Below are 19,348 nucleotides of genomic sequence, written 5' to 3' on the forward strand. Positions count from 1 at the left end.
GGGAGGGGACATCAGTGTCTGATGTCCCCTCCCTGACCTTGGACGTAACATGGGCGGATGTAATCAGCCCCAATCACCTCCCTCCCAGCCACCAGCAGCACCACAGATAGGGCAATAGTAGTATAGCGCTGCCATTGGCTGGAGCGTTGCTCCAGCCAATCGCAGCGCTGGGAAGGGACACCTGTGTCTGGTGTCCCCTCCCTGACCTAGGAGGTGACATACTCTGATATCATCAGCCCATCCCACCTCTAGCCAAGCCCCCCTGCAGCAACATACATTGCCGGCACTGCGGTGGACCGGTCTTCACTAACCGGCCAATCGCAGAGATCGAAGCTGCAGGGGGGCGGAAAACTCCTTCTCGCCCTCAGCTAAGATGGTTGCCTGGCGATTAGTTCAGCTATCTCAGTCCGGTCATCGCGCGATGACCGGAGTTAACCATAGCGTACTATTACATCATGATGCGGGAACACACTGGCTTCCATGACGTAATAGTATGTCATATGTCGGGAAAGGGTTAAGAGATGGGGGGGGGGGGGCACTAATATTCGCTGTATAACCTAAGTTTAATCCATAAGATGTTCCTTGTTTCACAGCCCTGGAGGCTTCAGGCTCCTCTGTCCGGAGGACAGGACACCACACTGAGGGAGGAAGTGGGTGTTCCCTTTTAGATTGCTCTGGGGTTTCCTGTCCAGTTGTGGGGGCTGATCCATCTAACTATGGTGCTGTCATGGGTGAAGGGAAAAATCTTCTGCAACACTCATATCTGTTGTGGGGGCATCACTACCATGGCCTCCTGACCGGATTCAGCAGAGCAGTCCCGGAGTTCAGCAGCTGTCCCACAACTTCTGAGGTACTTCCTGATTTTTGTGTCCTAAGGATGCAGATACATCTGAATGTAGCCATCAGCTCTCTGCTCCATCATTTCCCTACCGCCCAGCAGCAGGCACGATGTGGTGATGTCATCACAATTGCCGAGCTGTGGAGGAGAGCGCACAGGCTGAGGCCGAGGATCATTCCCCTGCCAGGAAAACTGACCTGTGTGCTCTCCCTAACTCAGCAGGCGCATTTACATCACACCTGTTGCTGGGGAGCTTTATGTGCTTCGTTCATGGGGGGAATGGGGCTAGGTGAGTATTAACAGTACAGCAGCTTCGCTAATGTAATGGGGACACTAATGGGTCAACATTATAATGAGGCAGCACTACTGAATGGTGTGCATAAGGCTCCATTCACACGTCCGCAATGTGTTTTGCGGATACACGGAGCCACGGATCCGCAAAACACGGAAAGCGGCAATGTGCGTTCCGCATTTTGTGGACCACACATTGCCGGCACTAAATAGAATATGCCTGTTCTTGTCCGCAATTGCGGACAAGAATAGGACATGTTCTATTTTTTTGCGGAAACGGAAGCACGGATGCGGAAGTGCGGATCCGCAAATGTGGATGCGGACAGCACATTCCGGCCCCATTAAAAATGAATGGGTCTGCACCCGTTCCGCAAAATTGCGGAACGGATGCGGATCCATTTTGCGGACGTGTGAATGGACCCTAACTGTTGTGCACTAACATTCATACAGTGAGGGGGAACTAAGGGGAAATGTTACCATGTGGGGGCACTAAGGGGGCTCTGGTGAGCATCACTACTGTGTGGAGGCAATAAGATGGCATAACTACTGGTGGCATTCTACAGTGTGAGACACAAAGGGGGCATTCTACTGTGTGGCGGTACTAGGTGGGGCACTGGGTGCAGTTAGAGGCATGACTTAGTGGAAAAGAATTCCTACTCCCGCTGCTGCTGTCTGTCCTTGGGTTTTCAAAATTTGGAAGGTATGATCGCCACGCGTAGCACGCGTCTAATGTGCCATGTTTAACAAAAATAAACGCAAGAAAAGGCATAACCGATGCATGAATTTTCAGGTGTTTCAGCCTCCATCCATGCACAGAATGGGGGAGATTTATCAAAACTGGTGTAAAGTAGAATTGGCTTAGTTGCCCATAGCAACCAATCAGATTCCACCTTTCATTTTCCAAAGGATAAAAATAAAAGGTGGAATCTGATTGGTTGCTATGGGCAACTAAGGCAGTTATACTTTACGGCTGTTTCGATAAATCTCCCCCAATGTCTAAACTATATATTCCTTAGTAAAAATTGTATCTTCAAGAATAAAACAAGGGCGCGTTCGCATTTGAGTATTTAACGGAATGCAAAACGGAAGCCTTTAAGAGGCTCTGTCCTAATACAGATCTATGGGGACACGTAGCAGTTCCTGTCGACAGGACTATTTTTTCCGTTATGTATAACGAAAACAAACTGAACCGTTATTTGGCCCCATAGACATTTATTAGGAGGGAGCAAAACGGAACGCCTCCTAAACGCTTGCATTTTACATTCCGTCCTCGGATTCCGTTATAAGGCTACTTTCACACTTGCATTGTTGTTTTCCAGCATTGAGATGTCAATATTGGATAAAAATGTTTCCGTTTAGTCTTCATGCATTCTGAATGGAAAGAGATCCGTTCAGGATGTCTTCCGTCCCATCAGCATTCCGTTTTGTGACCGGAAACAAAACTGCTGCAAGTTGCGGTTTTGTATCCAGTAAAAAACAAAACAAAAAAAAAACGGATCTGGCACTCAAAACAATGTAAGTCAATGGTGATGGATCCGATTTTTAGGAACCTAAATAAACGGATCCGTCACCCATTGACTTTCAATGTATTTAGTGACTAATCCGTTTTTTGCTCGTTTTGATTTCACACAGCCGCATCCTAACGGAATGGATGCATCCCGATGTGCAAAATCAAAACGGATCCGGTTTATTCCGGTATTGAGATCTTCTGCCGTATCTCAATACCGGAATTAACAACGGAAGTGTGAAAGTAGCCTGTTATAACAGAATTCAATAACGCCAATGTGAACTCGCCCCAATGTCAAATTTTCTCACACTTTCGCAGAACCAAAGGCCACCAAGCAGTAACCTAAATTACAAAAATATAATTACTAAATTATTCGATGGCCGGTGTCTATATTGTCACTTTGATAATAAAGATGCGTTTTATGAAATGTACACATTACATACGATATTCTTACATGCTGGGACTTGTAGTTCTAGCAGTAAGCAGGTCACACGCTTTCCACGTCACCTCTTACTTATAAATACATTATTTCCTATAGAATATCTCCTTCTCTGCACGATCTGGTAGATAAATAACTGGTTTAGAAATCGGGACTGCCTCATTTGTTTTCAAATCGCGTTGCAGTTTGATCCATTTCGGGACCCGTACTTCGGACTTTTGGCGGTAAAGTGCGCAGTTTGTGACAGCTCGGAGTACTCAGTGGCGTCATGGCGGAGGATACTCAGGTAATGACTTATTAGTAGAAGATAAGTCCTATTATTATGGAAATGAGCGGCGCGCGCACCAGCCCAGGTATATTTACTGGAGATATACTTGGCGTAATACGGTATCTGTAGTACACTGGCTGAAGTATCAGTGTGCTCACGGCGCCATCTGCCGGCCACCTGGTATATATACAGTGACGGGTTGGTTCACAGCGCCATCTGCCGGCTACCTGGTATATCTACAGTGACTGGCTGGTTCACAGCGCACCCTGCTGGCGTCTTCTGTTATAAGCACCTGTGTCATAGCGGCTCAGCTTGTGATCAGTCACCTTTATGTGAGGAGCTCATTATGACAGCACAACATTTCTAATGACATCATTTTAAAGTACATAATCTTAAAAACAACAGTGATTCCTTTTTTTTTTTTTTTTTGCCTTCACCACGTGAGAGAATAACTAAATTTATATATATATTTTTTTGTCACGTTTTTGCACAAAACTTTGTGTTACTGCATTTGAAGACCCATTTTTATTTTGTATTCAATGGTCTGTGTTTTTCCAGACGAGTGATAGTTTTCATTTGTGCCATTTTGGGATACATACAACTTTCTGTATTTAAAAATATTTTTTTTGGGAGGAGGGACGGACAAATATCAGTGATTTTATTTTTTTTACATTTTTTCTTTCTTTACTTTATGCACTGTACAGGAAAGAACAAAATTGTTTTAATATATGGGTTATTACGGCAGCAGATACCAATTATATATAGTTTTAAAAAATATATTTTCTGTTTCAATAGTTTTTATTGGTTTAGTATCATTTAAAGGGCTTCTGTCACCCCACTAAAGTGATTATTTTTTTTTTGGGCTGGTGAAATTAGTTATATTGCGATATATCACAATATAATTGTGTCACTTACTTTGATCGAGCAGTTTCTTCAAAAAACGAAGTTTTATCATATGTAAATTCGGTCTCTACCAGCAAGTAGGGCGGCTACTTGCTGGTAGCTGCTGCAGAAATCCGCCCCCTCGCCATGTTGATTGACAGGGCCAGCCGGGATCTCCTCCTCCGGCCAGCCCTGTCGGCATTTCAAAAATCGCGCGCCTCTGTGGATTCGGCGCAGGCGCTCTGAGATGAGGAGGCTCGTCTCCTCAGCACTCCCTCAGTGCGCCTGCGCCGATGACGTCTTCTATTTCGGTGATGTCATCGGCGCAGGCGCACTGAGGGAGTTCTGAGGAGACGAGCCTCCTCATCTCAGAGCGCCTGCGCCGAATCAACAGAGGCGCGCGATTTTTGAAATGCCGACAAGGCTGGCCGGAGGAGGAGATCCCGGCTGGCCCTGTCAATCAACACGATGAGAGGGCGGATTTCTGCAGCAGCTAGCAGCAAGTAGCCGCCCTACTTGCTGTTCGAGACCGAATTTACATATGATAAAACTTTGTTTTTTGAAGAAACTGCTGGATCAAAGTAAGTGACACAATTATATTGTGATATATCGCAATATAACTAATTTCACCAGCCCAAAAAAAAAAAATCACTTTAGTGGGGTGACAGAAGCCCTTTAAAGATAATAGAGGACAATAAAATGCAGTTCCACCTGCTAAACATTGCAGATGGAAGAAACTATATGTTTGTCTTTGCAGCATGAGACAAACAGCCAAGTGGATAATATTATTATAGTAAAGACGCATTCCCTTACGTCCTAACCAGTGGCACAGATGGGGTATTCTGCCCCTGTGGACTGGTTAGGACAGGTGGAAGTTTAATGAACAAATAAAAAACACTGGCATGTACACGCCCTCCCTGCCCCCAATAAAGAGGGGTGTAGCCCTCATGCAGTTGTGTTTTTTTCTGTCCTGCGGACAGGACGGGACGGGTGGTGCACTCCCCCCCCCCCCCCCCTTCTCGGGGGGGAGAGTGTATTATTTTCCCCCTTTTTGTGATATTTTTGTTCCCTTGGGGAACTAAGCCGCTCCTTCTATGCGGCCGGAGGCTCGGGCCTTGGCTAAGTTTCCGCTCCTGCTGAGCCCTATCACGCTTGGGCTTACCTCTTTGCGTGTGGTGTGGCCGGGGCAGGAGCGGGAGCTGCTGGAGCGGCGGTAGCGGCGTCCGCATGTTTTGCTGGGCGCCGCCATCTTGCGGAAGTGACGTCGGGTGACGTCACTTCCGGGTCTGTCTCCGGAGCGCTGCTGCGCTGCCGGGATTGGTCTTTTTGATTATTTAGGGCCGTGGGGGGCCCTTTTGAATGTTTAGGTTCCCTTTCTGGGGCTCATAGTTATGTTTTGGTCATTGTAGACCAGGTTATAAACCTTAAGATTACCCCGCCCCCTTTGTGGGCGGGACTTTCTTTTTTGGCGCCAAACGACCTATTTAAACTTGGTGAAGCTCCAAGTTCAGTCTCCTGGAGCGCAGCTTGCTGTCAACCTTGAGTGTGGTTTGGTGTTTGGTGCTAGAGAGTCTTGCTACCTCTGTGCTGAAAATCGTTATTTCTATAAAAAAGCTTGTTAGGATCTTCTGGGTAAAGATCCTGAAACTTGCGATTAAGCTTTGTTTCCTTGAATTTTGCTAAATTCATGTTTCTTTAATTTTCAGCCATGTCGTCGACCGGTGACGGAGAGCGAGACCCCGGCAGGAAATCCGCGGGCAAGAGGCGTCATCTGCAGTGCCATGACTGCCAGATTGTCCTGGAGGACTCTTACGACTTCTCCCGCTGCCCACCCTGTAGGGCCAAGTCAATCCCCCAGTTGGAGCCATCTGTCCACGACGTGGTTGATTGGGTGAAGGGATACATGGAGTCCAACATGACCCAGGTCAACGCCTCCATCCAGGAATTGAAGAACGCCCTGGTCGCCAAGCGTCATCGTCCCTCCTCCCCCCATCGTGCGATGGAGGTCTCGGGGGGTCAGGAGGCGAGGGAAGGTTCCGCCTCCTCCTCGGACGAGGAGGATGGATTTTCCTATTTTTTCCCGCTGGAGAAGGCCCAGCGGCTACTAAAGTCCGTCCGGTCGGGGGACCAGGACGTTGACCCGGGGGAAGCCTCATCCTCTGCCTCTAGGGGGCCTAGGGCCTTTAAAGCGGATGATTCTCTCCTGTCTCTGATGAAAACAGAGTGGAGAAAGCCAGAAAAGGGTCCAGTGTTGACCAAAAGGTTCAAGGCCGTGTTCCCGGTCAGGGAGGATCAGGTATCCTCCTGGGGGCCTGTCCCGAAGGTGGACATGGCAATTGCAAAATTATCCAGGAGGACCCTGATCCCTTCAGACGACGGGTCAAGTTTGTTGGATCCGATGGACCGGAAGGCGGACTGCGCCCTTAGGCGCGCCTATTCCTCGGCCTCCGCCTCCGCCTCAGTCGCGATTGCGTCGTCTGAAGTGGCGAATTTTCTGAAAACAAGGTTCTCCCAAATTGAGTCTGACCTGGACCATGGGGTCTCTAGGGACGACATTCTGGCCTCATGCAAGACGGCCAGCCTTGCCATTGATTATTTGTGCGACGCAGCTCCACAACAACTGAAGCTGGCATCTAAGTCGATGGCCCTTTCAACCGCGGGCAGGCGTCCGCTGTGGTTGAAACCCTGGAAGGCCGATACGACCTCAAAGCACAATCTGTGTGCCATGGCGTACGAACCCGGCAAGCTTTTTGGTGCAGAGCTGGACCAAATAATGGAGGGGCTGTCGGACAAGAAGGGCAAGTCCCTTCCCCAGCAGTCCTTTCGTGGTCGGGGCAGGGGGTATGGTTCCAGAGCGGAACCGCAACCCAGACGGCAGAGGAATTGGGGTTCCCGTAGAGGAGGAAAATCCTCTCGGGGTTCTAGACCCCCCAAGAAGTCCTCGGCGCTCTGATTGCGGGCCTCCTCGAGGCTCTTGGTATTTAGCCGGTCTGACTGGAAATCTCGGGCCCCCTTCTCCCCACATTCCCGTAGGCGGTCGCCTACAACATTTTCTACCTTGTTGGCAGGATCATATCCAGGACAGTTGGGTCCTGCGTGTAATTTCTCAGGGCTACCTGGTAGACTTGAGCAGTCGGCCTCTGGACAAATTTGTCCAGACAAGGCTTCTTCCCAGCAACAAGCAGAAGATTCTAGAAAGTTACGTACTAGAATACTTCCAGAAGGGGGCCTTAGAGGAGGTTCCTCTCCAAGAGAGGGGAACAGGTATCTACTCCCCAGTTTTCCTGGTACCCAAGAGTACCGGAGGGTGGAGAATGATTATAGATCTGAGGTTTTTCAACCGTTTCATAAGACAAAAGAAGTTCCGTATGGAAACTATCCAGTCAGTGACCAATCTTCTTATGCCGGGAGATTTCCTGGCAACCTTGGACCTCAAGGATGCTTATCTCCATATTCCCATCCATCCTGGGTCCAGAAGATTCTTAAGGATCGCGGTAAACATCGGGGGGGTCCTAAAGCATTTTCAGTTTGTGGCCCTCCCGTTTGGGATTTCTTCAGCCCCACACACTTTCACCAAAGTGGTGGTCTCTGTGGTGGCCGCACTAAGACTTCAAGGCTTGAGCATAGTTCCATACCTGGACGACTGGCTCCTCAGAGCTCCTTCCCAAGCGATCCTGTCCCAACACATCCAACAGGCTGTTACATTCCTACATCTGTTAGGATGGATAATCAATTGGGACAAATCCCAACTCCAACCAGCCACCTCAGTAAGGTTCCTGGGGTTCATGGTGGATTCAGTCAGGATGACGATTCATCTCACTCCCGAAAGAAGGCAAACCGTACAACAGACAGCCCGTTCCCTCTCTGTACCAAAACAGGTAACAATCCGAACGTGGATGAGGATGTTGGGACTAATGTCTTCAACCGCAGAGGCGGTACCTTGGGCATTATGGCATCTACGTCCGCTCCAGTCGGAAGTATTAGCCAAGTGGAATCACAGTCCGGTAGGACTCAATTCCGTGCTCTCCCTGCCTTACAAAGTCCGATCCTCTCTGAGGTGGTGGTCCCACCTCATGGACGGCAAGTCCCTGATCCTGCCCTCTTGGATCATACTTACTTCAGACGCATCCCTAGTAGGCTGGGGTGCGCATCTTCAGGACAAAACAGTCCAGGGAACTTGGACACCTCAGGAGAGGTTATTGTCATCAAATCTCCTGGAGATCAGAGCAATCAGACTAGCTCTTCTTCATTTTGCTCCCATCATCCGAGGGAAGGCAGTGAAGGTACAGTCAGACAGCATGACCGCTGTGTTTTATATCAACAAGCAGGGAGGCACGAGGTCACAAAGTCTCCTGAGAGAGATAGGGGTGATTTTGGATTGGGCAGAACTGAACCTCACCCACTTATCAGCCGTTCACATTCGCGGAGTTCACAATGTGATTGCGGATTGCCTGAGCCGAGGTCTTCCAACCGGAGAATGGTCACTTCATCCAGAGGTCTTCAAGGAGATAACACTCAGGTGGGGCATGCCAGAGATCGATCTCATGGCAACGAGGTTCAACACCAAGGTGGAGAGGTATTGCTCCCTTTACAGGGAGGACAACCCGGTGGCAATAGATGCACTGTCAATCCCATGGAGGTTCAGGCTGGCCTACATCTTCCCTCCAATTTCCTTGATACCAAGGGTCTTGATGAAAATCAGGCAGGACCAAGCGTCAGTTATCGCCATTATCCCATACTGGCCGAAAAGAGCTTGGTTTACCCAACTCCTACAGATGAGTCGGGGTCAATTTCTGAGGCTTCCCCCAGAGAGAGTACTGGTGTCGGGGGGCACCCAGGTCTCCTCAAATCTTCAAATGTTCAACCTGACAGCCTGGAGGTTGATCAGTCCCTTCCAAGGATAGAAGGGCTATCGGGGTCTGTCTTGAGAACCCTGGAGCACTCCAGATCAGAAGCGACCAACAAGGCCTACTCCAGAATCTGGAAGATTTTTTCGTCCTGGTGTGCTAGGCATCAGCAAACATCCGCTGAAGCTTCCATCCCGATGATCCTACAGTTTCTACAGGACGGTCTGGACAGGGGGCTATCACCCGCTACCCTTAAAGTGCAGATCTCAGCAATCTCTGCTTGTCTCAACAGAGCTGTTTCTCAAGACCCCCTTATCAAGAGATTCCTGAAGGGAGCCTCAAGATTAAAGCCTACAGTAATCAGACCCATCCCGGTTTGGGATTTATCAGTCGTGCTCAGGGGGTTATCATCTCCCCCCTTTGAGCCCCTAGAGGAGGCGGGATTCAGGTTTCTAACCTGGAAGATCACCTTCTTGTTGGCTGTTACCTCTGCAAAGCGAGTTGGGGAACTCCAGGCTTTTTCTGCCTTTGAGCCTTATACAAAGTTCCTGCAGGATCGGGTACTCCTCAAATTTTTACCTACCTTCATCCCAAAGGTTCCCTCCTTTGATAATATTAACCAGGTGATCTCCCTACCAACATTGGCTCCATCCCCCTCCTCTGAGGAAAGAGGGCTCCATACCCTCGACATTGCGAGATGTCTTAGGATTTACCTGGAACGCTCCAAGGTATTTAGGAAGGATGAAAACCTCCTTATCCTTTTTTCCGGTACCCATAAGGGGAGGAAAGCCTCTAAGCCCTCCATCAGTCGCTGGATTAAAGAGGCAATTCGGGAGTCCTATATGTCTCAGGGCTCGGAGCCCCCTGAATTTGTAAGGGCCCACTCTACTCGAGCAGTGGCCACTTCTTTTGCAGAGAGAAGCTCGATCCCATTGGATGTGATCTGTAAGTCAGCTTCTTGGAGTTCTCACTCCACTTTTATCTCACACTATAGAGTGGATACTAGAATACATGGTTATTCCTCATTTGGCCGGACAGTGTTATCTTCCGCCAGGCATGAGGACCCTCCCATGGGGGTTTCTACTTGCTAAATCCCCATCTGTGCCACTGGTTAGGACGTAAGGGAATCGTTAATTTCTAACGATAATTTGTTTTCCCTTAGTCCTAACAGTGGCACACAAATTTCCCCCCCTTGTTTATTATTATTATTATTATTATTAGTATTTTTTGTCTACTTGTTATTACACAACTGCATGAGGGCTACACCCCTCTTTATTGGGGGCAGGGAGGGCGTGTACATGCCAGTGTTTTTTATTTGTTCATTAAACTTCCACCTGTCCTAACCAGTCCACAGGGGCAGAATACCCCATCTGTGCCACTGTTAGGACTAAGGGAAAACAAATTATCGTTAGAAATTAACGATTATCAAGATTATTAGGCTGAGTTCACACCAGCGTTCAGCCTTTCCGTTCTGTGCTCAGTTATAAGAGCAGGAGAACGGAAAGGACGGATTGGGCACATAACTGAGGCGAGCGGAGCCTACGGACCCCATAGACTATAATGGGGTCCGTTAGGTTTACGCTCAGATGATTTTGGAGCGGAGACAAAAGTCCTGCAATTTTTAAAATCTTTAGTTTTTTTTTTCTATGCCCCAATAAGGGGACTTAAAGAGGCCATCTTCTGATCACTCATTTATTATACTGTATAGGCATCTGTACATGGTGGACCTGGGGGCATTGTTAGGCACCTGGTTGTCATAGCAACCCCTTAGGACCCTGCAGTTGCATCATGCGTTGGGAGCGCCCTTTCTAACCTCTTAAATGCCATGGTCATCAATTACAGCGGCATCTAAGGGGTTAAACTGTCTGTATTAGGCCCCTTTCACACAAGCGAGAATTCCACGCGGGTGCAATGCGTGATGCGAACGCATTGTGCCCCCACGGAATCCGGACCCATTCATTTAAATGGGTCTGTGTACATGTGCGGTGGTTTTCACGCATCACTTTTATGTTGCGGGAAAATCGCAGCTTGTTCTATATTCAGCGATTTTCACGCAATGCAGGCCTCATAGAAGTGAATGGGGCTGCGTGAAAATCGCAACAATAACACAGTATTATAACGAAGTTTTCTGCGAATCCACTTCGGATGTTTCATCCGAAGTCGATTCGCTCATCCCTAATTATAGGTTTCCGGCTGGTCTCTGCCTCTTGGTCCGTCCTCTACACACTAGTGATGGGTTGTTTGAGATTGACTCGGTGCAAAGAGCCAGCTCCTTTACCTGAATGATGGGAGTTGGCACCCAAACAAGAGCGCGCCAAAAACACAGGCAGGACAGAGGGCAGGCACAGTGGCAGTCTGAGAGTAAATGAGCAGGAAAGGCGGGGTGTCGCAGAGGCAGCAGGGGCCCAGCCGTGCTAGTCTCGGGGGTTGTCTCACCTCAGACCTTGGGGGCATATCGCTAGGAGAGCGTGTATGCGCAGTCACCCTCCATTCATTACTATGGGACTGCCGAAAATAACAGAGTGCTGTCCCGGCTAGAAGTAAATGGAGCGGTTGCGCGGTGTGCATCCCTTTCCTTTCAATGGGACTGGAGAAAATAGGCGAGTGCGCCACTCAACTATTTTTGGCACTCCCATAGGAATGAATGGTGGGTGGCTGCGCATGTGCGGTGCGTCTTCCAGTGTAGGTGTGGGTCCCAGAAGTGGGACCTGCACCTATCAGACATTGGGGGCATATCCTAGAGATATGCCCCCAATGTCTGAGGTGAGACAACGCCTTCAAGCAGCAAGTATTAGATTACATTATACAAGAATTGGAGGCGTGGACTATGATGTCTTTATTCAGCCCTCCTCCTGTTCAGCCCACACACCCCAATCAGCCATGTGGGTGGGCAATGACTGTATGCCCTAAATGCATGTTTCCCTGTTGAAATGGTTTAAACCGTGGATGCTTTAAACATGGCGCACGCAGCGGGTGCTATAGCTGGCGGGTCTCTGCTGTTTCAAATAGCAGATGCGCTCGGCTAATGTCCATGACCAGAAATAATGCAGATTCTGGACATTACAGCCTTTAGATGCTGTGCTCATGGCAACTAAAGGGTGAAAAACCCGGAAGTGTGCTTCCGGGTTAATACCAACATCCCCGTTCGGCGCTTGGGGTTGCAAGTAATGAATTCTAATAGACTGGGTCTCCTCAGAAAAAGCAAGCAACTTTGTAAACAGTCTTCGTACCAGAGGCACTTTCCCTACCTTCACCTAGCTCCTGGTGCCGCTGAGTCTATCGTAAATCAGTCCGAACAGTACTGCTGCTCTCTCTGCTCTCCCCCTCCCTTCCCTCAGGCAGGAGATTGTACATGGGAGATGTGTGTGGAGAGGATGGAAAGGAGAACAGGTTGTAGACAAGTGCAGATAGAAAACAGAGCATCCACAGCAAACTCTGCAGGGGGAAGGGAATCGTACACCCCCGATTTTCAGCTGTTTGAAGAGAATGCAGCTTTCGTATGAGCTCTGCCTTCTCTTCACTGTTTACCTGCTTGTCATCTACATTGCAGCTACGAGCAGTGTAATTACAGCTCCTCCATCCCATTTACTTCAGTGGGAAGAAGCAGTTACACCTGATCTCCGCTGCGGCCTCTTCAAACAGCTGGTCGTCGGGGGTGTCAGGAGTCAGACCCCTGCCAATCTTATATCGATGACCTGTCCGGAGGATAGGTCATCAATATAAGAAACTGGCCAACCCCTTCAAGATTTAGAGGGTTCAGAGAGTAATTTCAGTTTTTTCCTTTTCGTCTAGCGTTTGAAGGCTGCGGTTCATTATACCGTGGGGAGTCTCTGCCAAGAGATCGCTGAGGACAAGCAGGTAAACTTCAGCAAGCAAGCTATTGCAGCGATCTCAGAAGTCACCTTCAGACAATGTGGTAAGAGCGCTCTAGTAACATAGTATATAAGGCCAAAAAAATACATCTGTCCATCCAGTTTGGCCTGTTATCCTGCAAGTTGATCCAGAGGAAGACAAAAAAACAACAACTGTGAGGTAGAAGACAATTTTTCCTCACTTAAGGGGAAAAAATTCCTTCCCTACTCCAATCAGGCAATCAGAATAACTTCCTGGATCAACGACCCCTCTCTAGTAGCTATAGCCTGTAATATTATTATACTTCAGGAATACATCCAGGCCCCTCTTGAACTTTTTTTGTGAACTCACCATCACCACCTCCTCAGGCAGAGAGTTCCATAGTCTCACTGCTCTTACCGTAAAGAATCCATTTCTATGTATGTGTACAAACCTTCTTTCCTCCAGACGCAGAGGATGTCCCCTCGTCACAGTCCTGGAAATAAATAGATGATGGGATAGATCTCTGTACTGACCCCTGATATATTTATACATAGTTATTAGATCTCCCCCTCAGTCATCTTTTTTCTAAAGTGAATAACCCTAATTTTGATAATCTTTCAGGGTACTGTAGTCCACCCATTCCAGTTATTACTTTAGGTGCCCTCCTCTGAACCCTCTCCAGCTCTGCTATGTCTACCTTGTTCTCAAGAGCCCAGAACTGTACACAGTACTCCATGTGTGGTCTGACTAGTGATTTGTAAAGTGGTAGGACTATGTTCTCATCACAGGCATGTTAAAGTAGCCCTAAATTAGAGCATTTGAGATGCATTCTGGTGCTCCAAATCAATGTACCCCCAAGGGGTTAATATCCACACGTGGTTGAGAGACTGGACACTGACACAGAAGTTGCTCAAAGCAATCTCTAAGGGCTCTTTCACACTTGCGTATTTCTTTTCCGGCATAGAGTTCCGTCGTCGGGGCTCTATGCCAGAAAAATCCTGATCAGAAATATCCCAATGCATTCTGAATGGAGAGAAATCCGTTCAGGATGCATCAGGATGTCTTCAGTTCAGGACCGGAACGTTTTTTGGCTGGAGAAAATACCGCAGCATGCTGCGCTTTTTGCTCTGGCCCAAAATCCTGAACACTTGCTGCAAGGCCGGATCCGGAATTAATGCCCATTGAAAGGCATTAATCCGGATCCGGCCTTAAGCTAAACGTTGTTTCGGCGCATTACCGGATCCGACGTTTAGCTTTTTCTGAATGGTTACCATGGCTGCCAGGACGCTAAAGTCCTGTTTGCCATGGTAAAGTGTGGTGGGGAGCGGGAGAGCAGTATACTTACCATCCGTGCGGCTCCCGGGGCGCTTCAGAGTGACGTCAGGGCGCCCCATGCGCATGGATGGCGTGATTGCATGGATCACGTCATCCATGCGCATGGGGCGCTCTGACGTAATTCTGGAGCGCCCCGGGAGCCGCACGGGCGGTAAGTATACTGCTCCCCCGCTTCCTACTACTACTATGGCAACTAGGACTTTAATAGCGTCCTGGCTGCCATAGTATCACAGAACGCATTTTGAAGACTGATCAGTCTTTAAATGCTTTCAGTTCACTTGCGGTGTTACGGATCCGGCGGGCACTTCCGGCAACGGAATTGCACGCCGGATCCTAACAACGCAAGTGTGAAAGAGGCCTAACTTTTATTACACAGAGTAAGTGGTATATGTATCTTCAGAAAAGGGCAGTACTTTCTGAGGCCCAGGCATTATTTCATTGGCTCAAAAGGAAGAAGAGATAAGAGAGAGGAGATAGCACCCTGGCTTCTGCGCACTGGGCACTACTTTGGAATGTGAACTAATGTAAACATCTGGTTATCGTCGCCATTTTGTAATGGCGTTTATCCTAACAAGAATACTGCATACATCATGTGTGACATTTCAAGGAGGTGCTTCTCTATAGGCAGTGAATAATAGGTATATATCATCAACCCATATGATTGGCTTATGCATTCCTCCACAGTCTATATGGCTCCCTTGGGACACCTGTACACAGATGAGAAAACAGACACTTCTCACAGCACAGCCCTTTGCCCCCCCTCTCTTCTCCAGTCTTGAAACAAAGAGGGGGGTGGGAGGCACTTAAAGAAGAAAAAGTTAACTCATTACAGTCCTAGAGATACAAAATATAGAATAAAATTCACACATCTTTTACAGTCCCCCCCTTGAATTTCATTCTCTCCCTTAACCTAAACATCTGTCCCAATGCTCCGCCTCCTCTTCACCAGCTTCCACGACAAGCCATTCCTAGCGAACAGCCTCCCGTGACACTGGATTTGAGCACGGGGAAGTCAGATGATCTTTCCCTAACTGGCGTTGACATTATATGGGGGGACTGGAGGTCATCAGTGCTTCTGATTTCCTGGATCGAAGTTTTCATACAATTTTTCCATATTCTTTTGAGTCATGATCAACAGTCACACAAGGGAAAACCAGTCCCAACACTTCCTTGAAATCAATCCAATTACCGTATTTTTCGCCCTATAAGACGCACTTTTTCCTCCCCAAAAATGGGAGGAAAATGCCCCTGCGTCTTATGGGGCGATTGCTGACATGTTTATCATTGCAGGCTGCGATGTTCGAGCGGAGGAGGGACTGGGAGGAGGAGCTGGGGGCAATTGCGGCGGGGTGGTGCAGTCACTGTACTATAGCCCCGCCGCTCCAGTGCTACACAAATATAAAATGTATTATTCAATTAAAAGTTATTAAACATGCCCCCCTCACTCTTAATAGTACCGTATATCCTAATTGCTTCTGTATAATGCCGGCAGGCAGGCCGGGCGGGCGGCAGCGTTACTCCCTGAATGTCACGTGCCTGCGCCGCCTACTTTATGAATGAAGTAGGCGGCACAGGCAAGTGACGTCAGTGAGTGACGCGCTGGCCGCCTGGCCCGCCTGCCGGCATTATACAGAAGCAATTAGGATATACGGTACTATTAGGAGTGAGGAGGGCATGTTTAATAACTTTTAATTGAATAATACATTTTATATTTGTATACTGGGGGGGCGGGGGTGGCGGCGGGGACACACACACGGAATCTGCGGATGGCACAGTTAAGGGGTAGGGGTCTGTGGATGACACTGTTATGGGCTGGGGGAGGTCTGTGGATGGCACTGTTATGGGCTGGGGGTGGGGGGGTCTGTGGATGGCACTGTTATGGGGTGGGGGGGTCTGTGGATGGCACTGTTATGGGGTGGGGGACTGTGGATGGCACATATATAACAGTGCCATCCACAGATCCCCCCTGTAACAGTGCCAGCCACAGGTCTCCCCTGCCTGTAACAGTGCCAGCCACAGATCTCCCCCCCATGTAGCAGTGTCCGTCATCCACAGATCCCCCCATAACAGTGTCCGTCATCCACAGATCCCCCCTGTTACGAACGTGTTATTACCATTCGGCTAACACCCCCCCACTACACTTCGGTAACTGCCACCACGTGGGTTCCCGGTCCACGAGCCGACTATCCGGGTCATTCACTATCACACAGATCAGTGGATGAACCGGATATCACTTACTGACCAACCGCAGTCAATCACCCCCAGCTACAATTCCTAAATGCAATTTAACTAACTACCTGGTAACGTCTCTTCAAAGGCAAGGTACGTTGTTCAGCAGCTTAGAATATGGAAGACTTGACTATTTAGATTTTATAATCTTTAATAAGCGGTAAAAAGCAGTGCATACAAGTCTAATGAAAATGACTATAAATCTACATAATAATAATATAAATAATCACGACAGTTCAAATGAAAGGGAAAAAGATGAAAGAATACTTAGTTTCTCTGGAGGGTTTCAGATGGTCATTCATATGTCCTTTTTGAATCCTTGCAAACCCCTTTTCAGTATGTATCAGGGGAGACCCTCAAAGTTCTTCTGATACAGGGATATGCCGTCAATGTCCAATTAAGTGTCTGGTGATGTTCCATGGGTCTCTCTCCTCTGTCCTTGTGCATGGATTTTTATGAACTCTCCCATGGGCAGGATACTCACTCCTGTCAGCCAATGGCAGCAGAGTGACTGTGAAGCTTAGGGATTGGCCCCCAAGTGTTTTATGACCCCATCAAAGTTCAGTTCCTACAATGAGGATTATACTTAAGCTCGTATCTCCTTGATACATCGGCATATTTTTATACAGAATACATATTTGCGATCCTTATTTATTTACCTACAGAATGAGACCACACACGGTAATGCTGGGACCTGTAGTTCTTCTACCACCCATAGGTCAGCTACGGAATCACATCCTCTAGTCATATTTGATACCCAATTAACCACAATACTCTGTAGAGCCTGGATCTGGTGTCAGAAAGGGCATAAGTTGATTCATAAATTAAATATGAAAGTGGACTGGTTTTATGCCCAGAGCTAATTAAGGGGCTATTAGCTCTCCTCAAACCAGACCTGGAAATTAATGACGTCACGCTCCAGCCAGGCTTGACAGCGAGCTGATCTTATCTTAAAGAACAGGATGAGCTGGGCCTGGTATAGCTTTTATGACCTTTTATAGCTGGCCTCAAAGAGTAGTGGTAATAAAAGTGTCCATCTATATCATAGGTGACCCAGGCTTCAGGAAGATGAGAGTTCACTGTTTTTTTTTACATAGGCCAGAAGCATATAAGATGGCTACCCAGAGGAATTATGTATGTATGCCGCCACACCCCCCATAACAGTGTCCGTCATCCACAGATCCCCCCCATAACAGTGTCCGTCATCCACAGATCCCCCCATAACAGTGTCCGTCATCCACAGACCACCATTAGTTCCAAACCCACCAAAAGCACACCTTTTGGTTAAAATTTTTTTTTTTTCTTATTTTCCTCCCCAAAAACCTAGGTGCGTCTTATGGGCCGCTGCGTCTTATAGGGTGAAAAATAAGGTATGCTTTTCTTTGAGCTTCACTGTGCTTGTGGTCAACAACACTCGGAATGGACCATCAAACCAGGGTTTTAGGACTTTTCTAACGTGTCTTTTACTACCACCCAATCTCCAGACACAAGTGGGTGGGTTCTTGGTACTTTATCAAAACCTGGAAGTGAAGCAAAAACTGGAAAATGTACTTTAGTCAAATGCTTGTACAAAACTGATCACATAATCTGTCAGACAACCATGTTGCATCTGAAGCTGCTGTGGGAAATAAAATCCTATCCATGGGGCTGACCCAAAATATGAACCTTATAGGGACAAAGGCCTGTCTCACGGTTAGGCGTATACCTTACTAAAAGAGGGCTACCAGCAGGCACTCTATTAAGGCTTTTTGAATCTTTAACTTGGTTAACTCGGTTCCTTTTTCCTACTCTACTGCTGCTTTGTGGATGGTACGAAGCATGTAAGGCCTGTCTTACACCCAAAACCTTCATCATCTCCTGCATCACTTCACCTGTAAAGTGAACACCTGTGTCACTTTCAATGATCTAAGATACCCCATACCTGCACACAACTTCGGCCATAATCTTCTTTACTTCTTTTGGTATGGTTTTGGGCATCCTGAAAACAAGTCATCCCATATCAATACATACTCATACATGCCCACCTTGGGTAGTTGAAGGTAGTCTGCAAACGTTGAAAAAGCAAGACGTGTTTCTTGGGTACCTTAACCACCTTGCCCACGTTGTTCTGGGCACAAATCATTTATCCTTGAGTATGTCTGACTGTTACAGTGCTGAACCCTGGGGCGTACCATATGCTACGTACTAAATCACACATAGCAGTTTTTGTCTGGTGCATCACTCCATGGGTTGCCTGTGGCATCGTGGAGTAGAGGGACCTGGGAAGGCAAAGTTTCCCGTCTTATTTGTAGTCCCCCCCCTTTTCCATCCACCAGTCCCTTTCCTCCTTCCCCATCTGGTTCTGTAAGGTCTTAAGAACTTTCGGGAGACGGGAGGAGTTATTTCAGGGACCTGAACTGTGGCCACTTAAGGCAGGGGTCTGCTTAGGTAATTTGGCAGCCATTTTTGCCACCTGATCTGCCGTGGCTTTCCCCTTTGCCTCCTCTGCATCCGTTTACAGTGGCCTTTCGTTGCTATCATCACCTCTCATGTTAGTGACAAGACGGCTTCCATCAGAGACCTCACTGCTTCCCCATTTTTAAAGGGTTTACCTGAAGCGATCAAGGAGTCTCTGGCTTTCCAAATGGGCCCATAGTCATGGGCTATCCCAAAAGCACACCTGGAATCAGTGTAAATGTTGGCTGTTGTTCCATCTGCATATCTGCAAGCCATCTTCAGAGTCTTTTAGCTCCACTTTTGAGCAGACATGTGTGGTAGTTCACGTTTAATCACCACTGCCCAACCTGTGTAGTACCTGCCATCCTGGCCATACCTCGATCCATCCACAAAGAGCACATGATCTAGATTACCTAATGGCTGATTTACCAAATCCCACTAC

General features: G+C 47.9%; 1 protein-coding gene across 1 annotated transcript in view; it reads left to right on the forward strand.

Annotated features, from left to right (window-relative positions):
• The first annotated feature begins 754 nt into the window (after window positions 1–754).
• Window positions 755–19,348, forward strand: part of CENPS (centromere protein S) — a 42,089-nt gene continuing 23,495 nt past the window's right edge. The window contains exons 1-3 of the mRNA XM_044282066.1: window positions 755–850; window positions 3,261–3,361; window positions 12,865–12,988. Of these exons, the coding sequence (XP_044138001.1) occupies window positions 3,344–3,361; window positions 12,865–12,988 (142 nt within the window). The 5' untranslated portion in view covers window positions 755–850; window positions 3,261–3,343. The remainder of the gene's footprint in view (window positions 851–3,260; window positions 3,362–12,864; window positions 12,989–19,348) is intronic.

This window comes from Bufo gargarizans, chromosome 2, assembly GCF_014858855.1.
Source record: "Bufo gargarizans isolate SCDJY-AF-19 chromosome 2, ASM1485885v1, whole genome shotgun sequence".
NCBI classification, from domain to species: domain Eukaryota; kingdom Metazoa; phylum Chordata; class Amphibia; order Anura; family Bufonidae; genus Bufo; species Bufo gargarizans.